The following is a 25,049-nucleotide window of genomic DNA, read 5'->3' as shown; positions in this document are numbered from 1 at the left end:
ACCTTCTGCCCTGTTTGCAGCACTGTTTTGTTGAAAGGCGTGAAGACTTCAGGATAAATGAATAGGATAGAATTAAAATCTGTGGTAGGACAGACAAGTAATAGAAATGGGCAGGGGTGAGGCAAAACTCAAGGACTGGAGAGTTGGAGCACTGAGGTACAAGAACTGTAATGAAGGTGGTGAGACTGTACAACACCAATGTGGATTGACTTCTGGGAAGAAGGGAACTCTAAGAAGACAACAGATGGTACTTTTCTGGCAATATCTGTTTTCTTTAGCATTTGTAGATAGATGGCCTTGAATTTCAACTGAACTTTTTCTTCTTTATTTCCAACCCCCAGGATTTCTGTCAAGAGTCTGTATATTAATTTTGATTATGGAAAGTGATTTAAAGTGCAGCCACTAAATCCTGACTTTCCTTTAGGGTACATGGATGTGCTTCTCTTTGGCAGTGGTAGTTCAATACTGCATTTTCATTCTTAGTAAGACAAAAGTCTGATATCACTTTATTATCTGGATAGTTGCTTTACCTTAAAACCTGTGGAACATCCATTTATTTGTTTTTACTAGGGTTTGAATTGTAGAAAGAGAATTCATGAAATGTATAAGTTGGTAAACTAATCTATATATTGAATCAGGCAGGATGATTCACAAGTAGTAAAGGAGTGGAAACAAGAAAGAGATGTGGGGAGGTTTGAACTTGTTAAAATCCAGGAGGTTTAAAATGGGAGTCAGAGAATCTGGGGCTAGGATTAAAACCTGTTGACTATAGGCTAGGGTTTGGGAAGTAATAATACTCTATATAGTGGGATCAAATTAATTGCATGAGTTAGAGGCAGGAATAATTTTGAGACAGTTTTGCTATGTAGCCTTGGCTGGCCTGATACGCCCTCTGTAGTTCAGGCTGTCCTTAAACTCATAGCAGTCCTTCTGCTCCAGCCTTTCACATTGGGGTTGCAGGGTGAGCCACTACACCTGGGAAGGCTTTTGAGTTATTGAACCTAGACTGACAAGTAGAAAAGAGAAATTTGGTCAAAGAGCCAGGTAAGAGCTCATGCCTACCATCTTAGCACCCAGGAAGCTGAGCCAGGTGGATTGTTGCAAGTCTGTGGCCAACCTGGGCTATAAAGACCCAGTTTAAAACAAAAACAAAAAAGTAAGACTGGGTGTGGTGGTGCACCTGGTGGTTCGTGCCTTTAAACCCAGCACTGATAGGCAGAGGCGGGCAGATCTGTGAGTTTGAGTTTGATGATAGCCAGGGCTATACACTCTGTCTATAACAAACAAAAAGTAACTCTCAAGGAAGTCTATACCTGGCTTTTTAGTGTGCCTGACTTTTTGTCTTAACCTTCTTTTTAAGCCCACACTAAAACATCTGTATTTGGCCAAAAAGAAATTTAGGAGGCAAAGAACAAGAGATAATGCAGTGATTTTTTTTTTTTTTTTTTTTTTTTTTTTTTTTTTTTTAAACTCACATGTACTGAAATATTTCAGGGGGAAAAATGCAGTTACTGTTTCTCATTAAAAAGTACCAACTTTGGTCCATTCTGGTATTGCAGGCCTGTAAACACATCTCTTTAAAGACTGTTATAGGAGACCACAAATTCAGGACCTGCTTAGTCTACAGAATAATTTCAAGGCCAGACTATGCAACTTAGTGGGACACTGTCTAAATAAAAGGTACATTGAGGAGCTACAGAGACAGCTCAGTGGGTAAGAACTCTTCCAGACGACCTGGGTTTATTTCCGAACTCCCATGTGGAGGCTCACCACTGTCCTTAACTCCAGTTCCAGAAGACCTGATGACCTCTTCTGGTCTCTACAGGCAGCACAGGTATGCGTGAGTGCAATGGCATACATGTAAATAAAACATACAAAATTTTTAAAGAAATGTGTACTTTTGAGAAAGGTCTCTCTATGTAGCCTTGGCTGTCATGGAATTCACTATGTAGACTAAGCTGGCCTCAAAATCACAAATATCCGCCTGTCTCTGCTTCCCACGTGCTGGAATTAAAAGTATGCCATCATGTTAGGCCCAAAATAAAAATTTTAATTTAAAAAATAAAAAGGTAAAATTAACTCTAATGATGTTCTTTCTTGCTATCCTCAAAGCCCTAGGTTCAGTAACCACCAGTACTACAAAATGAAAAAAGAAATTTCTGGACAAAGTGACATATGCTTAAAATCTTAGCCCTTCAGGGACTGATGCAGGAGATTACCAAACTCAGAGCCAGTTTAGGCAACATAGAAGACTCTATCTTCTAAATATTTTTTTAAGGGTCTTTGCTTGAGTGTTACCCATTTTTGGAAGCAATGGGAGTAGAATGAATAAATAACAAGACATTATGAAGTATATATACATATGTGTATGTATATATACTTCTATAAATTATGTCAGTCTAAACTTGGAGTTAGTGTAAATTTTCATTATAGTAGTATTTATGCTGGGGTTACAGGTGTGAACCAATACTGCCCTTGCTATTGCTGTATGACATTTATCTACAGATGTTTAATATAACTTCTCTGACCGTGAGTAGAAGATGAAAGACCATAGACAGCAAAATGGGGCGTAACTAATAATAAAAAATGTTGATGCAACTTAAGGAAATATATAAAATTATTGAATAGATGTTTCATTAAATCAAGAAATGTACATAACTATGCTGATTACAATTTTGAGTAATTTGTGGGCAAATATTAGAATTTGGAATGAACTACTGGAATAACTTGGCCAAAAATAGGAATTGATACAGATCTTGAAACTTTAAAAGTGTACAGTTGTTGAAGCCAGGAAGAGATACTGACCTACATAATATTGTTTTATAAGAATAGCTAGAGGCTGAGCCCACTGGTGGTAGTATCTACCTATTATCCTAACACTTGGGAGGCTGAGGCTGGAGGGTTATGAGATTGAGGTAATCCTGGACTAGCCTCTGTTATACTGAGAACTTGTCTCAAAAACAAAAAGCAACAGCTCAACCCTCCACCCCCAACACATACACGCATGTTCACACGTGCACACACACACACAGCTTGAAAAGTCTATGGAAAAGTCTCTTTTGTCAGATCTACATTGTATTTCTGACAGCTGTCTTCAAATAGGAAAAAGGATCTTACCAAGTAAGGCTTTCCTGGATTGTCATGACATTATATACTCTTAAAAAATGTTTTATAAAGTTTATTGTTAACGTGTATATTTGAATATCAGAGGACAACTTTGTGGAGTCAGTTCTTTCCCTCTGCCTTTATGTGGGTTCTGGGAATTGAACTTAGATTGCTAGACCTGGGTAGCAAGCACCTTCATCTACTGAGCCATCTAGCCCAAGAACAAACATCTTTTTCATTCATGTGTGTGTGTGTGTGTGTGTGTGTGTGTGTGTGTGTGTGTGTGTGTGTATTTCATTTATTTTCTGTGTGTGGGTATTTTGTCTCCATGTATTCATGTCTATGTACTATGTGCATGCCTCATGCCCACAATGGCCAGAAGAGGACATTGGATGCTCTGGGGCTGGAGTTATGGATGATTGTCAGCCTGTATACAGGTGCTGGAGAACCTGAGTCCTCTGGAAGAGCAGTCAGTGCTCTTCACTGCAGAACCACCCTCCTTTTCTCTTCTTTTTCATGTACTTGTATTATTTGGTTGTTTAATTTCCTTTGTTTCCTCCTACTATTTTCATGAACTTAAAGCCATAGATGTGGAATTTATCAACATATCATTTTATGGGGCAGTTTTCAAGATAGGAGGCTTTTGAACTATCTTATGTTAGCATCAAGGATTACGGTGTGATTTTAGTGAAGTCTGAATAGCTCATTCCAGTAATGTGAGCAAGTATTATCTTTAACCGTTCGTTGGATGGCTCCTATATATGCTGTCTTGGTGATCCATTGGGAAATAAGACAGTTTCCACCATCAAGGATCTCTCAGGAGCTGGGTCATAGTACATTGTTCTGGAAGTATATAACTGAATAAGATCCATAATTGTTTACTTTTATGTACTTATGACAATTTTCTCCCATGTCAGACAACTATCTCAAGACGCTGATAGCTTCTATTACTTGCTCAAAGGAATGGTTTGGGCCTTTGCAAGATATGGATTAAAAAAACAAAAGTCATTATTTGCCTTAATAAGATATGTTGTAGGTATTTAAAGCAAGTAGAGGATCAAGTCATCACAGTTGGCTGGGTTGAAGAGCTTTGGGGTGGGCAGTTTTTTGCTGGAAGGGGTGTGTAGAGTGGGGTGAAAGGATGAAGCAAGCTATATTTCATGCATGCTACAGCATAGTGTGCATAAGAATTCTTCGAGTGTGCTGTGCCAGATAGAAATGTAGGTTATGTATAGATAAGGTAAGAGGGAAAAGTTGGGCTGGGTATACAAGTTAGAATTGAAATGCTAAGTCTCTTTCAAAGAAAGATTTTTGTTTTATTTTTTGAGTTAGTTTCTCTGTGTAACAGTCCTGGCTCTCCTGGATCTGATTGTAGACCAGACTGGCCCTGAACTCACAGAGCTTCACCTGCTTCTGCCTCCGAGTGCTGGGATTAAAGATATGTGTACCACCACATCTGGCAAATGTTTTTAATCTTAAATGTAAAAAAGGCATCAAGAAGACATCATAAATGCTTAATGGAATACTATTGGGAAAACTACACTGGACTCAGCTCACATTATGTTATGAGCCTGGTTACAGGTGGCTGGCTTTTACCAGTCATAGGTAGAAGTATCTAGAACGAAAGGAGAACTTATTATAGTGTATTCAGAAACTTTAATATACCTTTACAGATGTTCTTGTTACATTTTATTTTTGTAATATTTTATGTGCATTAGTGTTTTGACTGCATGTATGTATATGTGAGGTTGACAGATCTAGACGTTACAGACAGTTGTGAACTGCCATGTGGGTGCTAGGAATTGAACCTCCGGTAGGATTAATTATCTCTCCAGTTCCCCCCCCCCCCAGGTTACATTTTACAGTGAGTGAATATAAATTTCCTTATCATTATCTTAAAAAGATAATTGTAAAAAGAAATGGATAGAAACAATCTTAATTGGGGGGGGGGCTTTTTGAGGGGGTTGTTTATTTTGTTTTGCTATCCTGGAACTAGTTCTGTAGACTAGTCTGGCCCTGAAATCTGCTGGGACTAAAGGCATGGGTCACTGCTGCCCAGTAGGCTTAATGTTTTGGGAGGGTGTTATTTGTTTGTTTTTGGAGACAGGGCCTCACTGTGTAACTGACTAGCTGGCCTGGAACTCATAGAGACCCTTCTGCCTCTGCCTCCCAATCAAAGTGTGTGTCACCACACCCAATAAGCTGAATGTTCTTGATAGAAACTTCAAGGTGTAGAGATATAAGAGCCTAAAGGGAGTTTATTTCTTCATTTTTAGTTTTGAGACAGAAATGTGAGTGTTCTTTTTACTGTGTATCCATCTACAAAGTTCCTTATATATTCTCTTATTATTTTAACGGAAATGGATATTGAGATGATACCTTAGGATTTTTCATTGCAATCACCAGCTTTGCTTATTTTTTGTTTATATTTATATTCTATCACAGGAGTTCCATCTTCTTCCTCTGAAGACTTGGCTGTGTTGCTCCATGAAGGTCAGGACAATCTGACATGCACTTGTTTCTTGTCTCTTCACTTGAAGAATAGTTTTCATCCATTGTGTACATTATTTTTTTAATAGGGAAGGGGAGGGGAGAACGAGTTCCCCCCCTCCCCTTCCCTCCCCAGACCTTCAACAAATACCCTTCATTACTTTACCAAGATGGCAGACCCCATCATGGATCTGTTTGATGACCCAAATTTATTTGGCCTGGACTCTCTGACTGATGACAGCTTTAATCAGGTCACTCAAGACCCCATTGAAGAAGCACTTGGACTGCCAAGTTCTCTGGACTCCTTGGATCAGATGAACCAAGATGGTGGAGGTGGTGATGTGGGAAATTCATCAGCAAGTGACCTGGTTCCCCCACCAGAGGAAACAGCTCCCCCTGAACTTCCCAAAGAATCCACAGCTCCAGCTCCAGAATCCTTAACCTTGCATGATTATACCACTCAGCCCGCCAGCCAGGAGCAGCCAGCCCAATCTGTCTTGCAGACATCAACGCCAGCATCAGGACTTTTGCAGGTCTCCAAGAGCCAAGAGATCCTGAGCCAAGGGAACCCTTTCATGGGTGTCTCTGCCACAGCTGTCTCTCCCAGTAACACTGGAGGGCAACCATCTCAGACAGCCCCTAAGATCGTTATCCTTAAAGCCCCACCAAACTCCTCAGTCACGGGCGCCCATGTGGCACAAATTCAGGCCCAAGGTATCACCAGTACAGCTCAGCCCCTAGTGGCTGGCACAGCCAATGGTGGAAAAGTCACTTTTACCAAAGTGCTAACTGGTACACCCCTTCGACCAGGTGTTTCCATTGTCTCTGGTAATACAGTGCTGGCCACCAAGGTCCCTGGGAACCAGGCTGCTGTTCAGCGCATTGTCCAGCCGAGCCGACCTGTAAAGCAGCTAGTCCTCCAGCCAGTTAAGGGTTCAGCTCCTGCTGGAAACCCTGGGGCTACAGGGCCCCCACTGAAGCCTGCAGTTACACTGACTTCTACACCTACCCAGGTGACTTGAGTGAAAGGGGAAGATGAATTGTGGTTTCATAGAGGACTTAGGAGCAGTGAGGGTGGAGGGAGAGAGAACACAGGTATACAAGAACTGCTTATGGGAGTCTGTTTGTCTGTCTTGCAGATTGTGGGCTTTTTTGGAATAAAGTCACTCTAACTGGGGCTGGCCCCAAACTCATGGCACTCTTCCTGCTTTGATCTCCAAGTGTTGGGATTTCAGGAACTTACCACCATGCCTATTTTCTTTTCAGGTGGGGTGGGGGAGGGGGGTTGAGACAAGGTTTCTCTGTGTAGCCCTGACTGTCTTGGAACTCACCCTGTAGACCAGGCTGGCCTCAAACTCAGAAATCTGCCTGCCTCTGCCTCCCAAGTGCTCAGATTGAAGGCTTGTGCCATCACTGCCTGGCTGTCTTTGCTTTTCACTAGTGAGCTTTGACAGCTACTTTCTTAATTGTTTTGGTGGGAGTAGTTAATGTTAATGTGCCTCTCAACTCTTATCACATACTGAATACAATGGACAGTCTCTGTCTTTACAGAGCTCAGTCTTCAGGCAGATAATGGACATTAAATACAAATTCACAGTAGAGGTATGCTATAAGTTGTCATTGAATATTAAAAAAATGTTCTGGGAACATATATTTGCAAGACTTTTTAAGTGCTCTGCCTTTTATCTATCTATGTATTTATTGAGACAGATTCTTGCTGTTATAGCCCAGGCTGGCCTGGAATTCTATATAGCCAAGGGAAGCTGGCCTCAATTATGAGATCAACTTTCCTTCACATTCTTACTGCTGGGATTAGAGGTTTTCGATATCACACCAGTTGAAGGTGTTTGTTTGTTTGTTTGTTTGTTTGTTTGTTTGTTTTTGAGAGGTTCTCACTATGTAGTAATCCAAGCTGTCCTCAAACTTGGACTCCTCCATCTCAGCCTCCTGATGCTGGGATTACAACATGTACCACTGCACCTTTTTCTCCTGTTGTCACTAATAACTTCTATCCCTGTACTACTTCCTGTCATAAAAAGGTAGAGCTCTGCATAAAACACCAAAGAGTTGGGAGCAATTATAGACGTTAAGGCTAAAGGGGCTAATATGGAGGCATGTTTCATTTTACTCTAAGAATTTTTGTCCCAGTTTCCAAACATTAAATGACGCCTTAGAACATAGCTATTAAAAGTTGTTTTAAAAAGTGTGTGTGTGTGTGAGAGAGAGAGACAGATAGCTTTGATACCCACTGGTTAGAGGTGTTACAGAAAAGGTGCTATAGAGACATATTGGAGGGTAAACAAAAATGGATTCTCTTCTGACACTCAGTTTTATGAATCTCAAATGAAGAAAGCTGGTGTAAATATTTCTGTATATAATGTTCTTTAATATCTTTCTTCTCTGATTTCCTTTTCCATTGTAGGGTGAATCGAAGCGCATCACCTTGGTCCTCCAACAGCCACAGTCCGGAGGTCCCCAAGGACATCGGCATGTTGTATTAGGGAGTCTACCAGGCAAGATAGTGTTACAGGGCAACCAGCTGGCAGCCTTGACTCAAGCCAAGAATGCCCAGGGGCAGCCTGCCAAAGTAGTCACTATTCAGCTGCAGGTGCAGCAGCCACAGCAGAAAATTCAGATTGTACCACAGCCTCCTTCATCACAGCCGCAGCCACAGCCACCACCCTCAGCCCAGCCATTGACACTCTCCTCTGTACAGCAGGCTCAGATAATGGGACCAGGGCAAAGCCCAGGGCAAAGACTTTCGGTACCACTCAAGATGGTGCTGCAGCCACAGGTGAGCAACTTGAAAAGGGAGAGAAGCAAACATCTCCTTAGTATCCCCTTCGTCTCTTGTCACTGTCTTCAGTAGCCACTATTGCCAACTCTGAGGAATTCTAATTTGTGTTTTGGAACTGATGTACGCATTTTTTATTTCACCCATAGAAACATTGTTTTGATTCAATCATACAAAGATTAAGAATAACTGTTGAGGTTGAGGTGATGATTTCTGTAATATTTGTCTTTAAACTGTGGTCTTTTCCTTATTATAGTATTATGGGTGGGGGTGGGGGAATGGACCTGGGCTGTATACATTCAAGAGGAGCCAGGCATGGTAGCATTTGCCTTTAATCCCAGCACTCAGGGGAGGCAGGTGCAGGTGCTTGTCTGTGAGTTTGAGTTCAGCCTGATATACTTAGTGAATTCCAGGAGAGCTAGAGCTACATAATAGACAGACCTTGTCTCAAATAAAGAAATAGATAAAAATCTAGGAAAAGAATGATTTGAAATTACGATGCAGTTGATGGCTCAAGTGTAAAGACCTGCCTGAGTTTGGATCCCAAGAATCCATGAGAAAAACTGAACATAGCAAAATGCCTGTGATCCCAGCACCAAAGGAGATAGGAGGGTCCCTAGGATTTTGTAGCCAGCTAGTCAAGCCAAATCAGTGAGAGGCTCTGTCTTAAGTGTGGTGAATTATACCTTTAATCCCAGCAGCTGAGGAAGAGGCAGGTGGATCTCTGAGAGTTTCAGTCCTTCCTGGTTTACATATTGAATACCAGGCCAGATAGGACTACATAGTGAGAACATATCTTTAAAAAAAAAAAAAGTGGAAAGCATTTGAAGGAGACACAGAAAAGAAAATTGTCCTTTGGTACCCCATGTGCATATGTACATTCCAAACCTATACATACATACATAGCACATACAAAATAAATACTTAAAAATGGGGCTGAGGAGATGGCTCTCTTGATAAGAATACTTGCTGTGCAGGCCTGAGGACCTGAGTTCAGATGCCCAGTGTCTACATTAAAAAGGTGGGTGTGGCCAATACATAGCCTTTCAACTCCAGTCCAGCAGGGGGACAAAAGAGGATCTTTGGGACTTGTTGGTCACTAGCTTCGCTCCAGGTTTAGTGAGAAACCGTCTCATGAGAATTAGAGCAATTGAGAACATCTATTATCTTCCTGGCTTACCCCACATACACACAAATTTTATAATTATTTTGATGAAGCTGTGCTCATTTGAAGAATAAAGAAATAGTTAATGAATCTGGTAAGATGACTCGGTGATTAAGAGTACTTCTGCTCTTTCAGAGGACCTGAATTCAGTTCCCAGAACCCACATTAGGAGGTTCATAAAACTGCCTAGAGCTTCAGCTCCAATGCCTCTGGCTTCTGAGGATACCTATATCCATGCGCATGTGTCTGCACACACACATACACCAGGGTCATAAAGATAGTCAAACTTTTTAATGTTTAAGACAAAGGTCAGTATTGGCTGTGTAGGTTTTAATTTTTCTAAAATAATGACTATGAAAGCATGGCAAAAGGATATGTAAAGTTTGAGCTGGGTAGTAGTGGCCCATTCTTCTCTTTGGTAGCACTCAGGAGACCGAGGCAGGTGGATCTTTGTGAGTTTGAGTCCAGCCTGGTCTACAGAGTGAGTCTGGAACAGCCAGGGCTACACAGAGAAACCCTGTCTCAAAACAAAAACAAAACAAACAAATAAAACCCAAAAGAATATGTAAAGTTTAATTTTCTAGAATTCTTTTCTCATCAGAAACCACATTTATTTTTCAGATGGATCTAGGTTCAGTGAGTCTTAACTCTGAGCCTGATTTTTTAAGGCCTTAGTAAGTACCTAGTTTGTGTTTTGTTTGTATGGTGTGTGTGTATGTGTACATGTGTTAAGACATGGCCTCATTATGTAACCCTTTGCTGGCCTGGAATTTAACTGTGTAGGCCAGGTTGACCTTGAACTACTGAACAGTCAAATTTTATTTCCTCTGCCTCCCAAGTGCTAGAATTACAGACCGATGCCCCCATGTCTGGCGGCTGAGTACACCTAGATACCTAGGTTTTTTTTTTTTTTTTTTAAGGCTTTTAAAATTGCAAACGTATTGAAATTGTAGCATCTTTGTTTTTGCAGGCTGGCTCTTCTCAGGGAGCCTCTTCTGGGCTCTCCGTGGTTAAAGTTCTAAGTGCCAGTGAAGTGGCAGCTCTGTCTACACCAGCAAGCTGTGCTCCTCTTCCTGGTGGAAAGACTGGCATGGAGGAGAACCGCAGGCTGGAGCACCAGAAAAAGCAAGAGAAAGCAAATCGGATTGTAGCAGAGGCAATTGCCAGGGCCCGGGCCCGGGGCGAGCAAAACATACCTCGAGTCCTGAATGAGGATGAGCTTCCTAGTGTCCGGCCAGAGGAAGAAGGTGAAAAGAAGCGCAGGAAGAAGGGCAGTGGAGAAAGGCTGAAGGAGGAAAAGCCAAAGAAGAGCAAAACGTCTGGTGCATCTAAAACGAAGGGCAAGAGTAAGCTAAAGTGAGTTTTCCTTGCTGCCCTGATGGGATAATAGAGGCAGCACACTTGTCCTGTGAAAATACATCGGGAAAAACTGTATATTATATAGCAGCTACCTGTCACAGAAGATAAGATCTTTTGTTTCTCTGTCCTAGTGCTTATATGTTTAGCAGAAATGTTTAAATACATGTATTTTCAAAAGGACAGCTGTTCAGACAGCTATGACTTTGCACATTCCTGACACTTTCATCCCTGTCATGTAGAAGAGATTTCTCAGCACCCCTACCATCAACTCATAAGAGAGCTTCTGGGCATAGCTTCTGTGCCTTTAAACCTCAGTCACTGTCAATCTTAGACCTTCTTGAGGGAATGTTGCTTGCTATGGTTCTTGTTACAATCTTGTGTCCTTTTTCTGTTATTTCTTTTAGCTGCTTTTTTTTGTTTTGTTTTGTTTGGTTTTTTTTGTTTTGTTTTTTTGTTTGTTTGTTTGTTTAAGCTTCTACTCTCTGTGTGTTCTTCAAGCTGTGTAGATGTATAGGTTTTTTTCACCTTATAAAAAGGCAGGTTTTGGGGCTGGAGAGATGGTTTAGCAAGTGAAGAGTGCTTGTTGCCCTTGCAGATGACCAGGGTTCATTTCCCAAACACCACTTGGCAGCAATTCTGCAATTCCAGGTCAGGGGATCTGACACCCTCTTCTGAGTTTTACAGGCACCAGGCGTGCAGGTGGTATACCTACATATATGTAGACAAAATACTTCTTCCACATAAAATCAATGCATCTTAAAAATAAAAAGGGAGTAAGTTTCGTTTCGTTTCTGTTATTTGGTCCTCAGCAAAGTGTCTTTCAGGACAGGGTCACCCTTATAGGTCTGAGTGTTGTCTTTTTCAGACATTATTCTCAGCAGGGTTTGTACCATAGACAGGAGTGCCAAACATTTTTATTTTCTTTAGACCCATGTATTTCTGTCTGGAAGTTTAGTATATTATAGTTTGTATTTTACTCATACAGTATCCTTACCTTTTTTCCTTTTAAGCACCATCACTCCTGTAGTGGGCAAGAAGAGAAAACGTAACACATCTTCTGACAACTCTGATGTGGAAGTCATGCCTGCACAGTCGCCCCGGGAGGATGAAGAGAGCAGTATCCAGGTAAAAAAAAAAACCTTAAAAACTCAGCAGAGCATAAACACTCTGGCTCTGAAAATAGTCCCTGTAGTTCAGGTGAGCCTAGAGATTGTTGTGTAGCCTAGTAAGCCTTGTGATTCATTCCCCTGCCACTCAGCTTTCCAGATTCTGAGATTATAGGCATATATTATCAACACATCTAGTTTAGAATCCAAGCCTTTTTTATGTGTATGTACTTGTGTGAATCTGTGTGCACCATATGCATACAGTGCCTACAGCAGCCAGTAAGGGCCTCAGATTCCTTGGAACTGAAATTATAGACAGTTGTGAGCCGCTACATGGGCTGGGTACTGAGCCCAGGTCCTCTGCAAGAGCAATGCTCTTAACACCTGAGCCCAAACTTTCCTTCCAGCCCCAAAGTCCAAAAATTTTTTTGTGCCAACATGTCACAAATGAGGCCACTGATCCAGCCCTGTTTTTGTTTTGAGAAAAATAGAAGTGTCCAGGCTGACCTTATCCTCACTCTGTAGCCCAAGCTATTGCCTCAGCCTCCTGAGTGACTAGAACTACAGGTCTGAACTACCCGGCCTTGCTGTATATTTGCAAATATTATTTTTTTTTAAGATTTATTTATTTATTAATACAGTATTCCCTCTGCATGTATCCCTGCAGGCCAGGAGAGGGCATCATATCTCATTACATATGGTTGTGAGCCATCATGTGGTTGCTGGGGATTGCACTCATGACCTCTGGAAGACCAGCTAGTGTTCTTAACAACTGAGCCATCTCAACAGCCCGCAAATATTCTAAAATTAAAAAAATCTCAAATCTGGACTACTTTTAGTCCTAAGCATTTTATGCAAGGTGTAGTCCATCTGTAGAAAAAAGCATGCTGAATTGCCACTAATAAGCCAGAACCAAAAATATACAGCAAAAGAGGCTGTACCTGGTCAGTATATTCTAAATTCTGTCTTTTTAGGCAGACAACCTATTAGTGACATTCAAGTAAAGGGACCCTAAAGAACTTAGTAAAATGTAAACATGCTGGTTCTGAACATTTTAAATAAAAATAGTCGATATTAAAATGTCTGATCTCCCTAAATTCCTGTTTCAGGAACTGAGCAAACCATGTAAGCTCATGATGCAATATAGCTATGATTGCTAGCACTTTTCCTCTCTCGTAGACCTGATCTGCTATTCCCTTTGTTTTACCTTTTCTATGCTTGAGGTTTTCTGATGAGAATCTGGGGTAGTTAGGCACAAAATTTGGGTTGTTTTCTTTACACCTTTGAAGATGAGAGAGTGAAGAGATGGAAAGCCAGACCAGAACAACCCCAGCCTCATTTGTTGCCTTATAGTGAGTGCTGTTTGCAGCTACAGTTGTATACTCAGAAAGAACTAAAATTTGCTGACTGAAACGGATAGCATTGTCAGGTGCAAGCCTTTAATCCCAGCACTAGGGAGGCAGGCAGATCGCTGAGTTCAAGGCCAACCTTGAACATCCACTGCTACACAGGAAACCCTGTCTTCAAAAACCAAACAAACAAACCCCACTTTATTATTTTGTGTATGTGGGTGTTTTACTTACATGTATATATGTGTGTCACATGCCTGTCTGTGGAGATCAGAAAAGGAACCAGATTCCCTGTGATTAGTTACAGAGTGAGCCACCATGTAGGTGCTGGGAATTGAGTATGTGTCCTCTGGAAGAGCAGCCAGTGCTGTTAACTACTGAGCCACCTATCTAGCTCCTTTCTATTTCTTTTATATTAATTAATTTATTTTTAGTTTGTGGGTATGTAACTGTGTTTTGAGACTACAGGGAATGTTGAGTGAGATTCCTTCTCTATTGGGGGTCTGCCTTATTCCTGCACCTGGAACCAGGCTGGCGGCCAGCAAACCGTCTGCCATACCCAGCTTTTTATGTGAATGCTGGGACTTGAATTCAGGTCTTAATGCTTACATGAGCAGCAAGTGCTCCTACTACTGAGCCTGCTTTTCAGCTCACACCTCCCTTCCTTGCCATTCTTTTTTTTTTTGTTTCTTTTTTCTTTTTTTCTTCCCCTACCCCCCTGTGGTATTCCTTTCTCTCTGGGCTTTTGGATAGGGTTTCATATTTCCCAGCTTGGTCTTCAACTCTTATGTGTCAATGACTGTTTCTGCCTCCACTTCCCAAGTGGTAGGCATGAACCACCCTGCTGGCTGGTTTTAGACTCAAGTGATTTTCCTGGGTCAGTCTTCTCAATACTGGGTTTATAGGCTTGTGCCATCATATCCAGCCCTCTTTTTAGACAGAGATTTGCTCTATTGCCCATGGTGTCCTCAAATTTGTGATCCTTCTGCTTTAGTATCCCAAATGCTAAGGTTATCAAATAGCCTTCTGGCCTCCAAGGCCACCTTCGTGTATATTTGTACATATAGGCAAACTCATTCACACAAAAGAAAAACCTTCAGATTTTTTTATTATTTATTTTTATGTGTATTGGTGTTTGTCTGTATATACATGTCTGTACACCACGTGTGTGCATGTCTATGGAAGCCAAAAGAGCTATTGCATTCCCTAGAGCTGGAGTTACACATGGTTGTAAGCTTCCATGTGCGTGCTGGGAATTGAACCCATGTGCTCTAGAAGAGCAACCAGTAACCATTAAGCCATCTCTCCAGCCCATAAAATAAAATCTTTAAAAAATTCAGAAGTCATAAATGGAAAGATTAGCATTTGATAAATGGAATTTTTATGTGATGATAAAAATATTCCAGAAATAAGCTTAGTCTCATGTGTTCTCACACTACTTCTATTTATTAACCTTATCACTGTGAGCAAATTACTTAACCTATTGGTGCCTAATTTCTTCACTTGTAAAATGATGATACTATTACACATTTAGTAGGGTTGTTATGAGGATAAAATGTAAACATTCATAAAATAGTGCTTAGTTCATGAACAGATTATAATGAAAGCCAGGTTAGTGGCCCATACAATATTAATAATGCACAAAGTACATTAAATGCTATAGTACATAATACATTTACATATACATTATATCGATTATATATCTCTTAACATAATCAACAGGCTGTCCATACCAGCTTAATTTTTGTTCAAAAAAGATACATCTATGTTATTACGTATATACCATCTCTTCCATATGGCTGTTTACATAGTTTTAGCTTTAGGACAGCCTGGGCTACAGACAGAGACCCTGTCTCAACTAATTAAACGAAGAACATATAATGAAAGCACTGTCTCTATTTGTTAAATGAACAAGATTAAATAATACATTGATCAAAACACTTTGTATGTGAATATGAAATTCTTCCAAGAATTTTATTTTGTTTTTGTTGTTTTTCTAAGACAGGGTTTCTCTGGGTAGCCCTGGCTGTCCTGAAACTTTGTAATAGACCAGGCTGGCCTCTTACTCAGAGATCATCTTGCCTCTGCCTCCCCAGTACTGTGATTAAAGGTGTGAGCTACCACTGTCTCGCAAGAATTTTTTTAAATGTATGTTAAGATGAAAACCAAGCTGCAGGCAAATTTTTATAATATAAATGATGAGTAAAATTTTGGAGGCAGTGTATGTGTTTGTTAGGACCATTGTATCAAAATACCACAGATTAGGTGGCTCAACATTTTGTTGTGGTTTTGGTTTTTTATGTGGCTTTGAAATTGGGGTTTGATCCTGGGGCCCTCTGCATGCTAGCAAGGACTCTACCCCTGAGGTTATGTCCCCAGTGAGGTATGTCCCCAGTCCTTTCCTTTATTTTTGGAACAGTCTTGCTATATTGGCCAGTCAGATTTCAAATTTGATTTTCCTACCCACACTCCTTAGTAGCTAAGATTGCAGTATGCACTACTGTACCCAGATAAATGTTTATTTTCTAGTAATCTGAGATTGTAAATCCAAGAACTAAGGTCTTGTGAGTTTAGTATTTCCTGAGTCTTGTTTCCTTGAGTTGTAGCTGGCCACCTTCTCATTGGGTCCTAACATGGTCTTCCCTCCATTAATACATGACCCTGGTGTGTTTGTGTCCAAATTTCATGTTTATTTATTTGGAGGGTTGGAAAGACACTCTGTATCCCTCTGGACATGCTGAGTGCTGGGATAACAGGTATGAGCCACACTCTGGTTACAATTCCTTTTCTCATAAGAACACAAGGCCAAGTGTAATGCCATATGTCTTTAAGACTTGAATTCAGAAGGCCAGTCTGGGTAACATATTAAGAAAACTCAAAGGGGGGAAGGAAATGGCAAGGAAAAAGAGAAGGTCAGTGAGAGAAAGAAGATGGAGAGGAGAAGGAAAGGGAAGAAAACACCGTAAAGCAGGGAAGGGAACCCCAGCCTTGGATGAATAAGCTTTTAAGAATGGGCTTAAAATGGACTTCAATTAATTAAGATATAGGGATCATGATTATTGTATTCTTTTTCTCTGTTGGAACTGTTGTGCTTTTTGTTTGTCTAATATTTAGCCCTTGGCTTTTTTTTTTTTTTTTTTTTTTTTTTTTTTTTTTTTGTTAAAAGTTTCAGGGCTAGGATGTGTCTCCATTGGTAGAGTGGTTTCCTTTCATGCACAAAGCCCTGAGTGCCATCCCCTGCATGATGGCACTCTCCTGTGTCCCAGCAGTTGGGAGGTAGAGGCAGTGTATCAAGGCCATTCTGGTGAACATACTAAATTAGAGGCTAGTCTGGGATACATGACACATTGTCTCAAAAATAAAATTACACATATACACACACATAATTGAGACCTCACACATGGTTAGAGAACCCTGTGTCTCTAGCTTCTAGAGAGGCTAAAGCAAAAGATCACCTGAAACCAAGAATCTGAGGCCATGTTTTAAATACACATACACACATCTACATATCTGAGAAAAAGTTTAGGAGTGCTAAATTTGTAAACTATGAAATTTTGTTTCAAGCCAAGTGAGATAGTCCACCACACTTGGGAGACTGAGGTAGAATGATTGCTGTGAGTTCAAGAACAACCTGGGATACTGGAGATCCTATAACAAAAATGGAAAACAAGGGAGTGGGAATAATGGCTCTGCTGGTAAATTGCTTGCCCCAGAGCATTAGAACCTGAGTACAGGTTCCCCAAACTACTATAAAAGACTGTGTAGGGCTCTTAAATTCTGGGAGGAACTGAGGCAGACAGGCCTCTGATGCTCATTGTCCAGTCAACCTAGCCAACTATTAACTTCCAGTTCAGTGTGAAACGCTGTAAATAATAAAGGTGGTGCATACTTACAATTCTAACACTTGGAGGTGGAATAAATCATCTCTAAATTCAAGGTTATCAGAACTACATAGTGAAACTCTGTTTCAATAAATGAATCAAGTGGAGGGCAGTTGAAGAAAGATACCCAGTTGTCACAATGTGTACTATACAAGCTCCCCCCCCCAAAAAAAAACCTAAATAAACAAAATGTCCCATTCCAGGCACCAGAACCCCTAGTTTTCCCTAATACCCTATTTTGTTTGTTTATTTGGATGAGGGTGCAGGGTTGCACTCATACCCTTCCAGAAATAGTTTGTTTTTATGGCATGTTACTGCTACTTAGTACTAGTATTCCATACCTGCTTCCTATGGTGCTTTTTTTATTATGAAAAATTTCAAATAAATTCAGAGGTAGACATTATGTAATAAAGTCCCATGTTGCCATTCTCCTACTTCAGTATTTACAAGTAATGGCCATTGCTCCTTTCTGGGTTATTTTAAAGTAAATCTTTCTTTTCCTTTTTTTTACTTTTTTGTTTGTTTGGTTTGGTTTTTTTAAGACAGGGTTTCTCTGTATTGCTTTGGAGACTGTCCTGGAACTAGCTCTGTGGACCAGGCTGGACTCAAACCTCCAGAGATCCTCTTGCCTCTGCCTCCTGAGTGCTGAGATTAAAGGCATGCATGCACCACCAATGCCCGGCTTTAACTTTTTTTTTTTTCTTTTAAATGCTATTTTAAGCCAGGTGTGGTAGCACATGTCTTTAATCCCAGCATCAGGGAGGCAGTGGTACAAGGCAGGTGAATCTGTGTGAGCTCAAGGCCAGCTTGATCTACATAGTGAGTTCTAGTGCAGCCATACACAAAGAGACCATGTCTCAAAACAAATTAATTAATAGCGAGATCCTGTCTGTTAATTAATCAATATAGAAAAAGCGAATGATACAAAAGGTAGAAAGTAGGGAGTGTCTATAATCCTTTCTCAGGGACCAGACTGAGAATAAAATGTGGATTGTATTTTTTCAAGTATATCTTTTTCTGTGAACTATTTTCATGTCATTTTCCTTTCTCTCTACTCTGCTACTCATTTCTCTTTGTTGTTGCTCAAAATTCTTATACTTAAAAAGCACATCTACAGCACTTTTTCTTTGTTTTTTCTAGCTTTGTTTTTATTGGATTATATTTTGCATATAACCTTAAGTTAGTAAATATTGTCAAATTTGCCAATTTGTTAGAGTAATTTTGCCTACTCAAATTTTGCCTAAAGAACTCGAGTTCTTTAGATTGTCCTAATTTTTTTAAAAACATTTTTAAAATTTTTATATGCATTGGTGTATATCTGGGTGAGGTTGTTGGGTTCCCTGGAACTGGAGTTATAGACAGCTGTAAGCTGCCATGTGGGTGCTGTAACTTAAACCCAGGTCCTCTGGAAGAGCAGTCAGTGCTCTTAACCACTGAGCCACCTCTCCAGCCTGATTTTCTTATTATTTTTAATATCTTTCTTTTGGAGGTATGTCTTTGATTGTCTCTGTCTGGCTAGTAATCTGTGGTCTCAGTTACTGAGTATGGCCGTCATGTGGTTCACTGAGAAGTACCAAGCTTATCATTTTCTAAAGCCCAGTATGGGTTTCAGTCCACTTGGACACTTTCAGCTTTGTTATGGGCCAAAAAGGTCTGCTATACTTGTTCCAACTTTTCATTTTTATTATTTGATGTTTATTGTTTTAAATAATATTTATTCCATATACAAATTGATGGCTTTACTAGTTTCTTTTTTAAAATTATTTATTTTTATTTTATGTGCATTGGTGTTTTGCCTGCATGTTTATCTGTGTGAGGGTATTGGATCCCTTGGAATTGGAGTTACAGACAGTTGTGATCTGCCATGTGGATGCTGGGAATTGAACATGGGGCCTCTGAAAGAGAATCCTCAGTGCTTTTAACTGCTGAGCCCTCTTTCCGGTCCCAGTTTTACTATATTTTCATTCATGTATATTGTATACTTTGCTCAGACTCACTCCTTAATATTGGCTACTTTTTGCTCTAGCAAAAGGTCAATCAAAAGCAACTTCAGGAAGAAAGGGTTGGTTTGTTTTGAGGCTTGTGGGTATAATCCATCATGATAGAGTGGACATAGTGTAAACTGGTGGTGGTGGGGTATCTGGAATTTGAGTCAACTGGTCCACATTTTGCTTGCAGTCAGAAAAAGGAGAGATAAATGATGGCATCCAAATCTCTTCTTTTTCCACTTTGTTCAGTCTTGGACACAGGCCTACAGGGATATTGCCACCATATTCAGGGTTTGTTTTTCCCTTCTCAACTGAAGCTCTCTGGAAATGTTCCTACAGAATTGTTCTGGGTGTGTCTTCTAAGTGATTCTAAGTCCTGCCTGCTCTCTGTTGCTCTCTCATTTGCCTCCTTTCATTAGTCCTTTTTGCTGCCCTTCTCCTGCCTTTCATTATTTTGTTTTTAATTTACTGAAACAGTCTCATTAGTAAGACTGGTCTTGAACTCCTGGTTCTCTTTCCTCTGACTACCAAGTGCTGAGACTACAGGCATACACCATCATCCATCATCCCTGTCTCTACTCCATCTAGAGTCTACATATGAGAGAAAATATCTTATATTTGTCTTTCTCATTCTGCCTTAATTTAGTTGACATGATGATTTCTAGTTCTGTCCATTTCCTGCAGGTTGTATAATTTAATTTTCCCCTGTGGCTAAATAAATCTCTATTGTATGTATATACCACATATTCTTTATCTACTCATCAATTCATGGCACAATTCTATAACTTGGTTGTTATGATAGGCTATAATAAATGGATGTGCAGGTATCCTGTGGTCTGCTAACGTAGATACCTCTGATAGAAACATGCCCAGGTGTGATATAACTGAACCATGTGATTGTTTGTTTGTTTGTTTTAGTGCATAAGAAACCTCCATATTGATTTCCATAGTTGCTACACTATTTAAAACTCATACTTGGTTTCTTTTACCCACTTCCTTAGCCACACTTGTTTTCTTTCTTACTTGTGATGTGACTAAATGGAATCTTGGTGTAGTTTTTATTTGCATTTCTCTGATGGCTAAGGATGTTGAACATTGTTGTTAGCAGTTGTGTAGCATAGAGTAGCTTTTTTAATTTTATTTAATTTATTTTTAACTTTTTAAGGGGAGGTGGTTACAGTCAGAGGGACAACTTTCATGAGTCAATTTCTCTTCCTATCATGTGGGACCCAGGGAACGAACTGAGGCTCTCAGGATTGGTGACAGGTGCCTTTATTCACTGAACTGTCTCACTGTCCTTCCCACCACACACGCACACAAGTTAATCTTAAACTGCTAGTCTTAAAAAATTTAGTGGCCATTTTAACTTCTTTTGAGAGTGGTCTCTTTAATTCAGTTGTCATTTGTTGATTGGATGACTTATATTTGGGTGTTTAATCTTCTTGAATTCTTTAGAATAAATTTTTGCATTGATTTATTTGTGTGTGTGTGTTTGTGGGTGTGTGTACGTTAAAGGACCAACATGCTAAGGTACACATGTGGAGATCAAAGGACAACTTGCAGGTGTGGGTTCTCTACCATGTGGGTTCAAGAATTGAACTCAGTTTATAAGACTTGCTACCAAGCACCTTTACCCACTGAATCATCTTTTCTAACCTTAAACTCTTTACATATTCTAATATTCTAGATATTATTCGTTGTTCAATGTACAGTAACTAAATTTTTTCCATCCCCTCCCATCCCCCCCCCATCATTCCTTTGCTGAAAAAGCCCTGAATTCTGTTTTATAGATGTAGGTATCTAAACTCCATGCTGGTTTTGTTGCTGTGGCTCTGTGGTATAATTTGAAATTAAATATTGTGATAACTCCAGCATTGGTCTTTGGCTCAATTATTTGTGCTTCTATATTATTAATTTTAATGTTTTTCTATTGCTGAAAAAATATTGTGGTAATTTTGATTGGGATTATATTTAGCTTGTAAATTACACTTGGAGATTGCTGTTTACTATTATTGTTTAAATCTGTAAACATGGGAAGTCTGTGGTTAAAGTTTTAATTTTAGAGATCTTTTATCCTCTGTAGGGCTTTTATAAGTTGGATTTTTTTTTTTTTCCTCTTGATTTCTTTCTCAACATAACTGTTTGTTTCTCTGTATTTTAGGATCAGCTTATCTAATTAAAAATGTTTTTTGGTCAAATTTATATGCCCATTTACCAAAGTTTGTCATTATAACCTATAATTTTTAAAAATTTTCTTCATATGAATGATTTTATACCTTAAGAGACTGAATCATCTAGGTAATCTTTACTTTCATAAATGGTATCTTTTCACTGTATTCTGTCCTACTCTGAATAGGAATATTATAACTAATGTAGTTATATATATATTTGCTGTGCAGAGGGACTATACCAAAGACTGTGTGCTAAGCATCTCCCAATCCCTAGGAAAATTGATTCTTACAAATTAGTTTTATATTATGCAAGTTCTCAACTTTATTATTTCTGTCATTTGATTATTTTTCATTTTCCTGGGATATATCATGCTGAAAAATAATTTCTTCCCCATTTTTGTATCACACAACTGTGAAAATGAAAGAATAAAGTAGACCTAAATATACATATATTTATATATGTACGGTTATATAAACATCCATAAATTTATATATCTAAAAATATAAATGTATACATCTATAAATATGTATATATTTATATGGTTTGTTATATTATTATAAATATACATATATTGGTTTTGGAGTCAGGGTTTTTCTGTGTAGTCCTGGATGTCCTGCAACTTGCTCTGTAGACCAGTCTGGCCTTGAACTACCTGCCTCTGCCTCCAGAGTGCTGGGATTAAAGGTGTGCTCCAGTATGCCCAGATGTCTCAAAGAAATATTGTTAACTAAGCTTAAAGGCATGATGGCACACACCCTTAATCCCAGAACTCAGGAGGCAGAGGCTGGTAGATCTGTGTGTCTTCAGGACCATCTGTTCTATGTAATGAGTTCTATGACAAATGGGACTATGTACAGAGAGATCTGCCTTTCAAAAAACAAAACAAACAACAAAAAGAAGAGCTAGGAATTAGTTAGTGGCACACGCCCTTAATCTCAGCACTCTGGAGGCAGAGGCAGGGGGACCTCTGCATTCGAGGCTAGCCTAGTCTACAAAGCAAGTTCCAAGACAGCCAGGGCTATTATACAAAGCAACCTTGTCTTGTAAAACCAAAAAAGGAAGAAAGAAAGAAATAGTGTTAACTAAAAAAGTGATAGAAGAATACATATGAAATGATTACTTTGTCAAAACATCAAAGGCCAATGGGAATGGTTCATGGGTTAAAGAGTTTGCTATGCTGGCCTAACTATCTGAGTTTGATCCCTAAACCTAAGGTGAAACGAGAAATGACTGAAAAAAAGTTGTTCTCTGACACGTGAACTTCTACACATGCACACACACACGCACATGCGCGCGTGCTACAACAATAGTAAGTTTTGATTTGTTTTTTTCAATGAGAACTTTGGACATCTATTAGCATCAGCAAATACTTTTAAAAGTTTTATTTTGAAAGATGGCATAGATTTCATACCAGTACCTGGGACAAGGGCAAGATGTTTAAGAGTTCAGGGCCAGCAGCCTGGAACAGAGATACATAAGTCACTTCCTCAAAAACAGTTCTCACTTTGAGCATTCTAAGCAATTTCTGTATTTCCTCTACAGAAGAGACGTTCAAACCGCCAAGTTAAACGAAAAAAATATACTGAGGATCTAGATATAAAGATAACAGATGATGAAGAAGAGGAGGAAGTGGATGTAACTGGTCCAATAAAACCCGAGCCCATCCTTCCAGAACCAGTGCAAGAACCTGACGGAGAGACTCTGCCTTCCATGCAGTTCTTTGTGGTAAGCTAACACTAGCCATTTGAGAGTTTGGTCTGTCTGTCTTTCTGTCTGTCTGTCTCTCTCTCTTTCTCTCTCTCTCTCTCTCTCTCTCTCTCTCTCTCTCTCTCTGTGTGTGTGTGTGTGTGTGTGTGTGTGTGTGTGTGTGTTTGCTGTTGTTGCTTTCAGATAGGGTCTTATTCTGTAGGCCAGGCTGCAATCCTTTTCCTCTGCCTCACCCTCTGGAGTGCAGTACTGGTGTGAACTGCCACACTCAGTGTTTGTTCTTTCAACCATCAGTTAGCTGACAACATCTTTTGCTACAGGAGAATCCCAGTGAAGAAGATGCTGCTATTGTGGACAAAGTGCTTTCCATGCGAGTTGTAAAGAAAGAGGTGAGGCCTTTCTGCCTTTAATGTCACTCATAAAAAATTCTTTATTTTTCCTATAATGGGGATTCCCTACCCCTGACCTGTATCCCTAGTTCACAAGTTTAATTTAATAAGCACCTTTGAATAACAGAATATATTGCTAGGATGTAGTTTTAATAGATGGTATATGAAAGCTAGCTAGGAAAAAAGTCTGTCTTACCATCTCTTCATTCACTGTTTTGTTTACAGTGGATAAAAGATTACTTCTTTTAGCTCTCAAACCTCTAGCGCTAATCCTTCATCAATGAAATATTTAGGAAACAGTAGGATGAGGTTTTGCCATGTGTGGATGAACTTAAAAGATCTGTCTTTGATAAACAAATGATTATAATTTCTGTTTTTCTTTTCAGCTTCCTTCAGGACAATACACTGAGGCAGAGGAATTCTTTGTCAAGTATAAGAACTAGTAAGTTATGTGCACTCAGAGCTGCTCACACTAAATCCACAGGCTGGGGAAGGGCCTCCTATGGAGACTACTCCCCCTAAATCCACAAGCAATCGAAGGGCCTCCCATGGGAACTACTACTCAGAAGTTTTCAGGAAAATGACTATTTCTTTGTAGGAAAGTGGGGTGAGAGCAGGTTCTGATAAAATTCCTTGTAGTCTTCTTTGCCTTAGTAGTTAAAGCTTTACTACTGTAGTTAAAGTAGTTAAAGCTTTACTACTGTAAACTATAGTTTGTGAAACAACACAATTAGCATTACTTGGGTGCTGGTATGAACTGTGGGTGTCTAGGTGTACCCAGAACAGGTGGTTTGTGTGCACATTCAAGTTTTAGCAACACTGAACTAAGCTATCTCCTGTTAAAGCACACATTTGTTCATCCTGTTGCTGACTAGTCCCCAGTGCCAGAGGTTCCCATTCTCACAGCATGCCTGGCTATTTCCATCTATCATAGCTCCTATCTGCACTGTGAATGGGCAACTATCTCCCAGCTGGAGAAGGATAAGAGGATCCATCAGAAGTTAAAGAGGTTCAAAACAAAAATGGCTCAGATGAGACACTTCTTTCACGAGGTAATTAGGAATCAGCACTGACTATTATTTCTTTTTAATCTTTTGTTTTGTTTTATTTTGAGACAGCAGGATCTTGTATAATCCTCCAACTTCCCTTCCTGTCTTTACCTTGCAAGTGCTGGTATTGCAGGGCTGTACCATCACATGGCCTTCCCTTTCTTTCCTAGCACAAATTCATTTAGCAGGCTATCAGCTTCTGCAAAAGATATGCTTGGTTTCTATGTATGAGTATAGAGTTTTCATTTTGATTATTTAATTGGTACCATGCTATTGTTTTTCTGGACTTAGTCATGGTCTCCTGGATAGCTATAAAGTTCAGTACTGTAAGACAGTGGTAAGTCAGTGGGTGGAGGACTTTTAGGAAGATGATAAACTAGCCTGATCCATACTCAATTCTCTTCTCAGTACTGATCTTTAACTGTCAACTGTCTCTTGGTTTTTCGAGACAGGGTTTCTCTGTGTAGCCTTGTCTGTCCTGGGACTTGCTCTGTA

General features: G+C 39.7%; 1 protein-coding gene across 1 annotated transcript in view; it reads left to right on the top strand.

Moving 5' to 3' along the window:
- Positions 1-25,049, top strand: part of Chd8 (chromodomain helicase DNA binding protein 8) — a 65,912-nt gene that overhangs the window by 14,778 nt on the left and 26,085 nt on the right. Inside the window, exons 2-9 of the mRNA XM_051176828.1 lie at positions 5,551-6,608; positions 8,018-8,389; positions 10,525-10,910; positions 11,924-12,038; positions 22,952-23,134; positions 23,437-23,505; positions 23,892-23,947; positions 24,440-24,557. Of these exons, the coding sequence (XP_051032785.1) occupies positions 5,766-6,608; positions 8,018-8,389; positions 10,525-10,910; positions 11,924-12,038; positions 22,952-23,134; positions 23,437-23,505; positions 23,892-23,947; positions 24,440-24,557 (2,142 nt within the window). The 5' untranslated portion in view covers positions 5,551-5,765. The remainder of the gene's footprint in view (positions 1-5,550; positions 6,609-8,017; positions 8,390-10,524; positions 10,911-11,923; positions 12,039-22,951; positions 23,135-23,436; positions 23,506-23,891; positions 23,948-24,439; positions 24,558-25,049) is intronic.

The sequence above is a fragment of the Phodopus roborovskii genome, unplaced genomic scaffold (assembly GCF_943737965.1).
Source record: "Phodopus roborovskii unplaced genomic scaffold, PHOROB, whole genome shotgun sequence".
Taxonomy (NCBI): Eukaryota; Metazoa; Chordata; class Mammalia; order Rodentia; family Cricetidae; genus Phodopus; species Phodopus roborovskii.
Note: the sequence above shows the minus strand (reverse complement) of the source record. Positions and strands in the feature narration are given on the sequence as shown.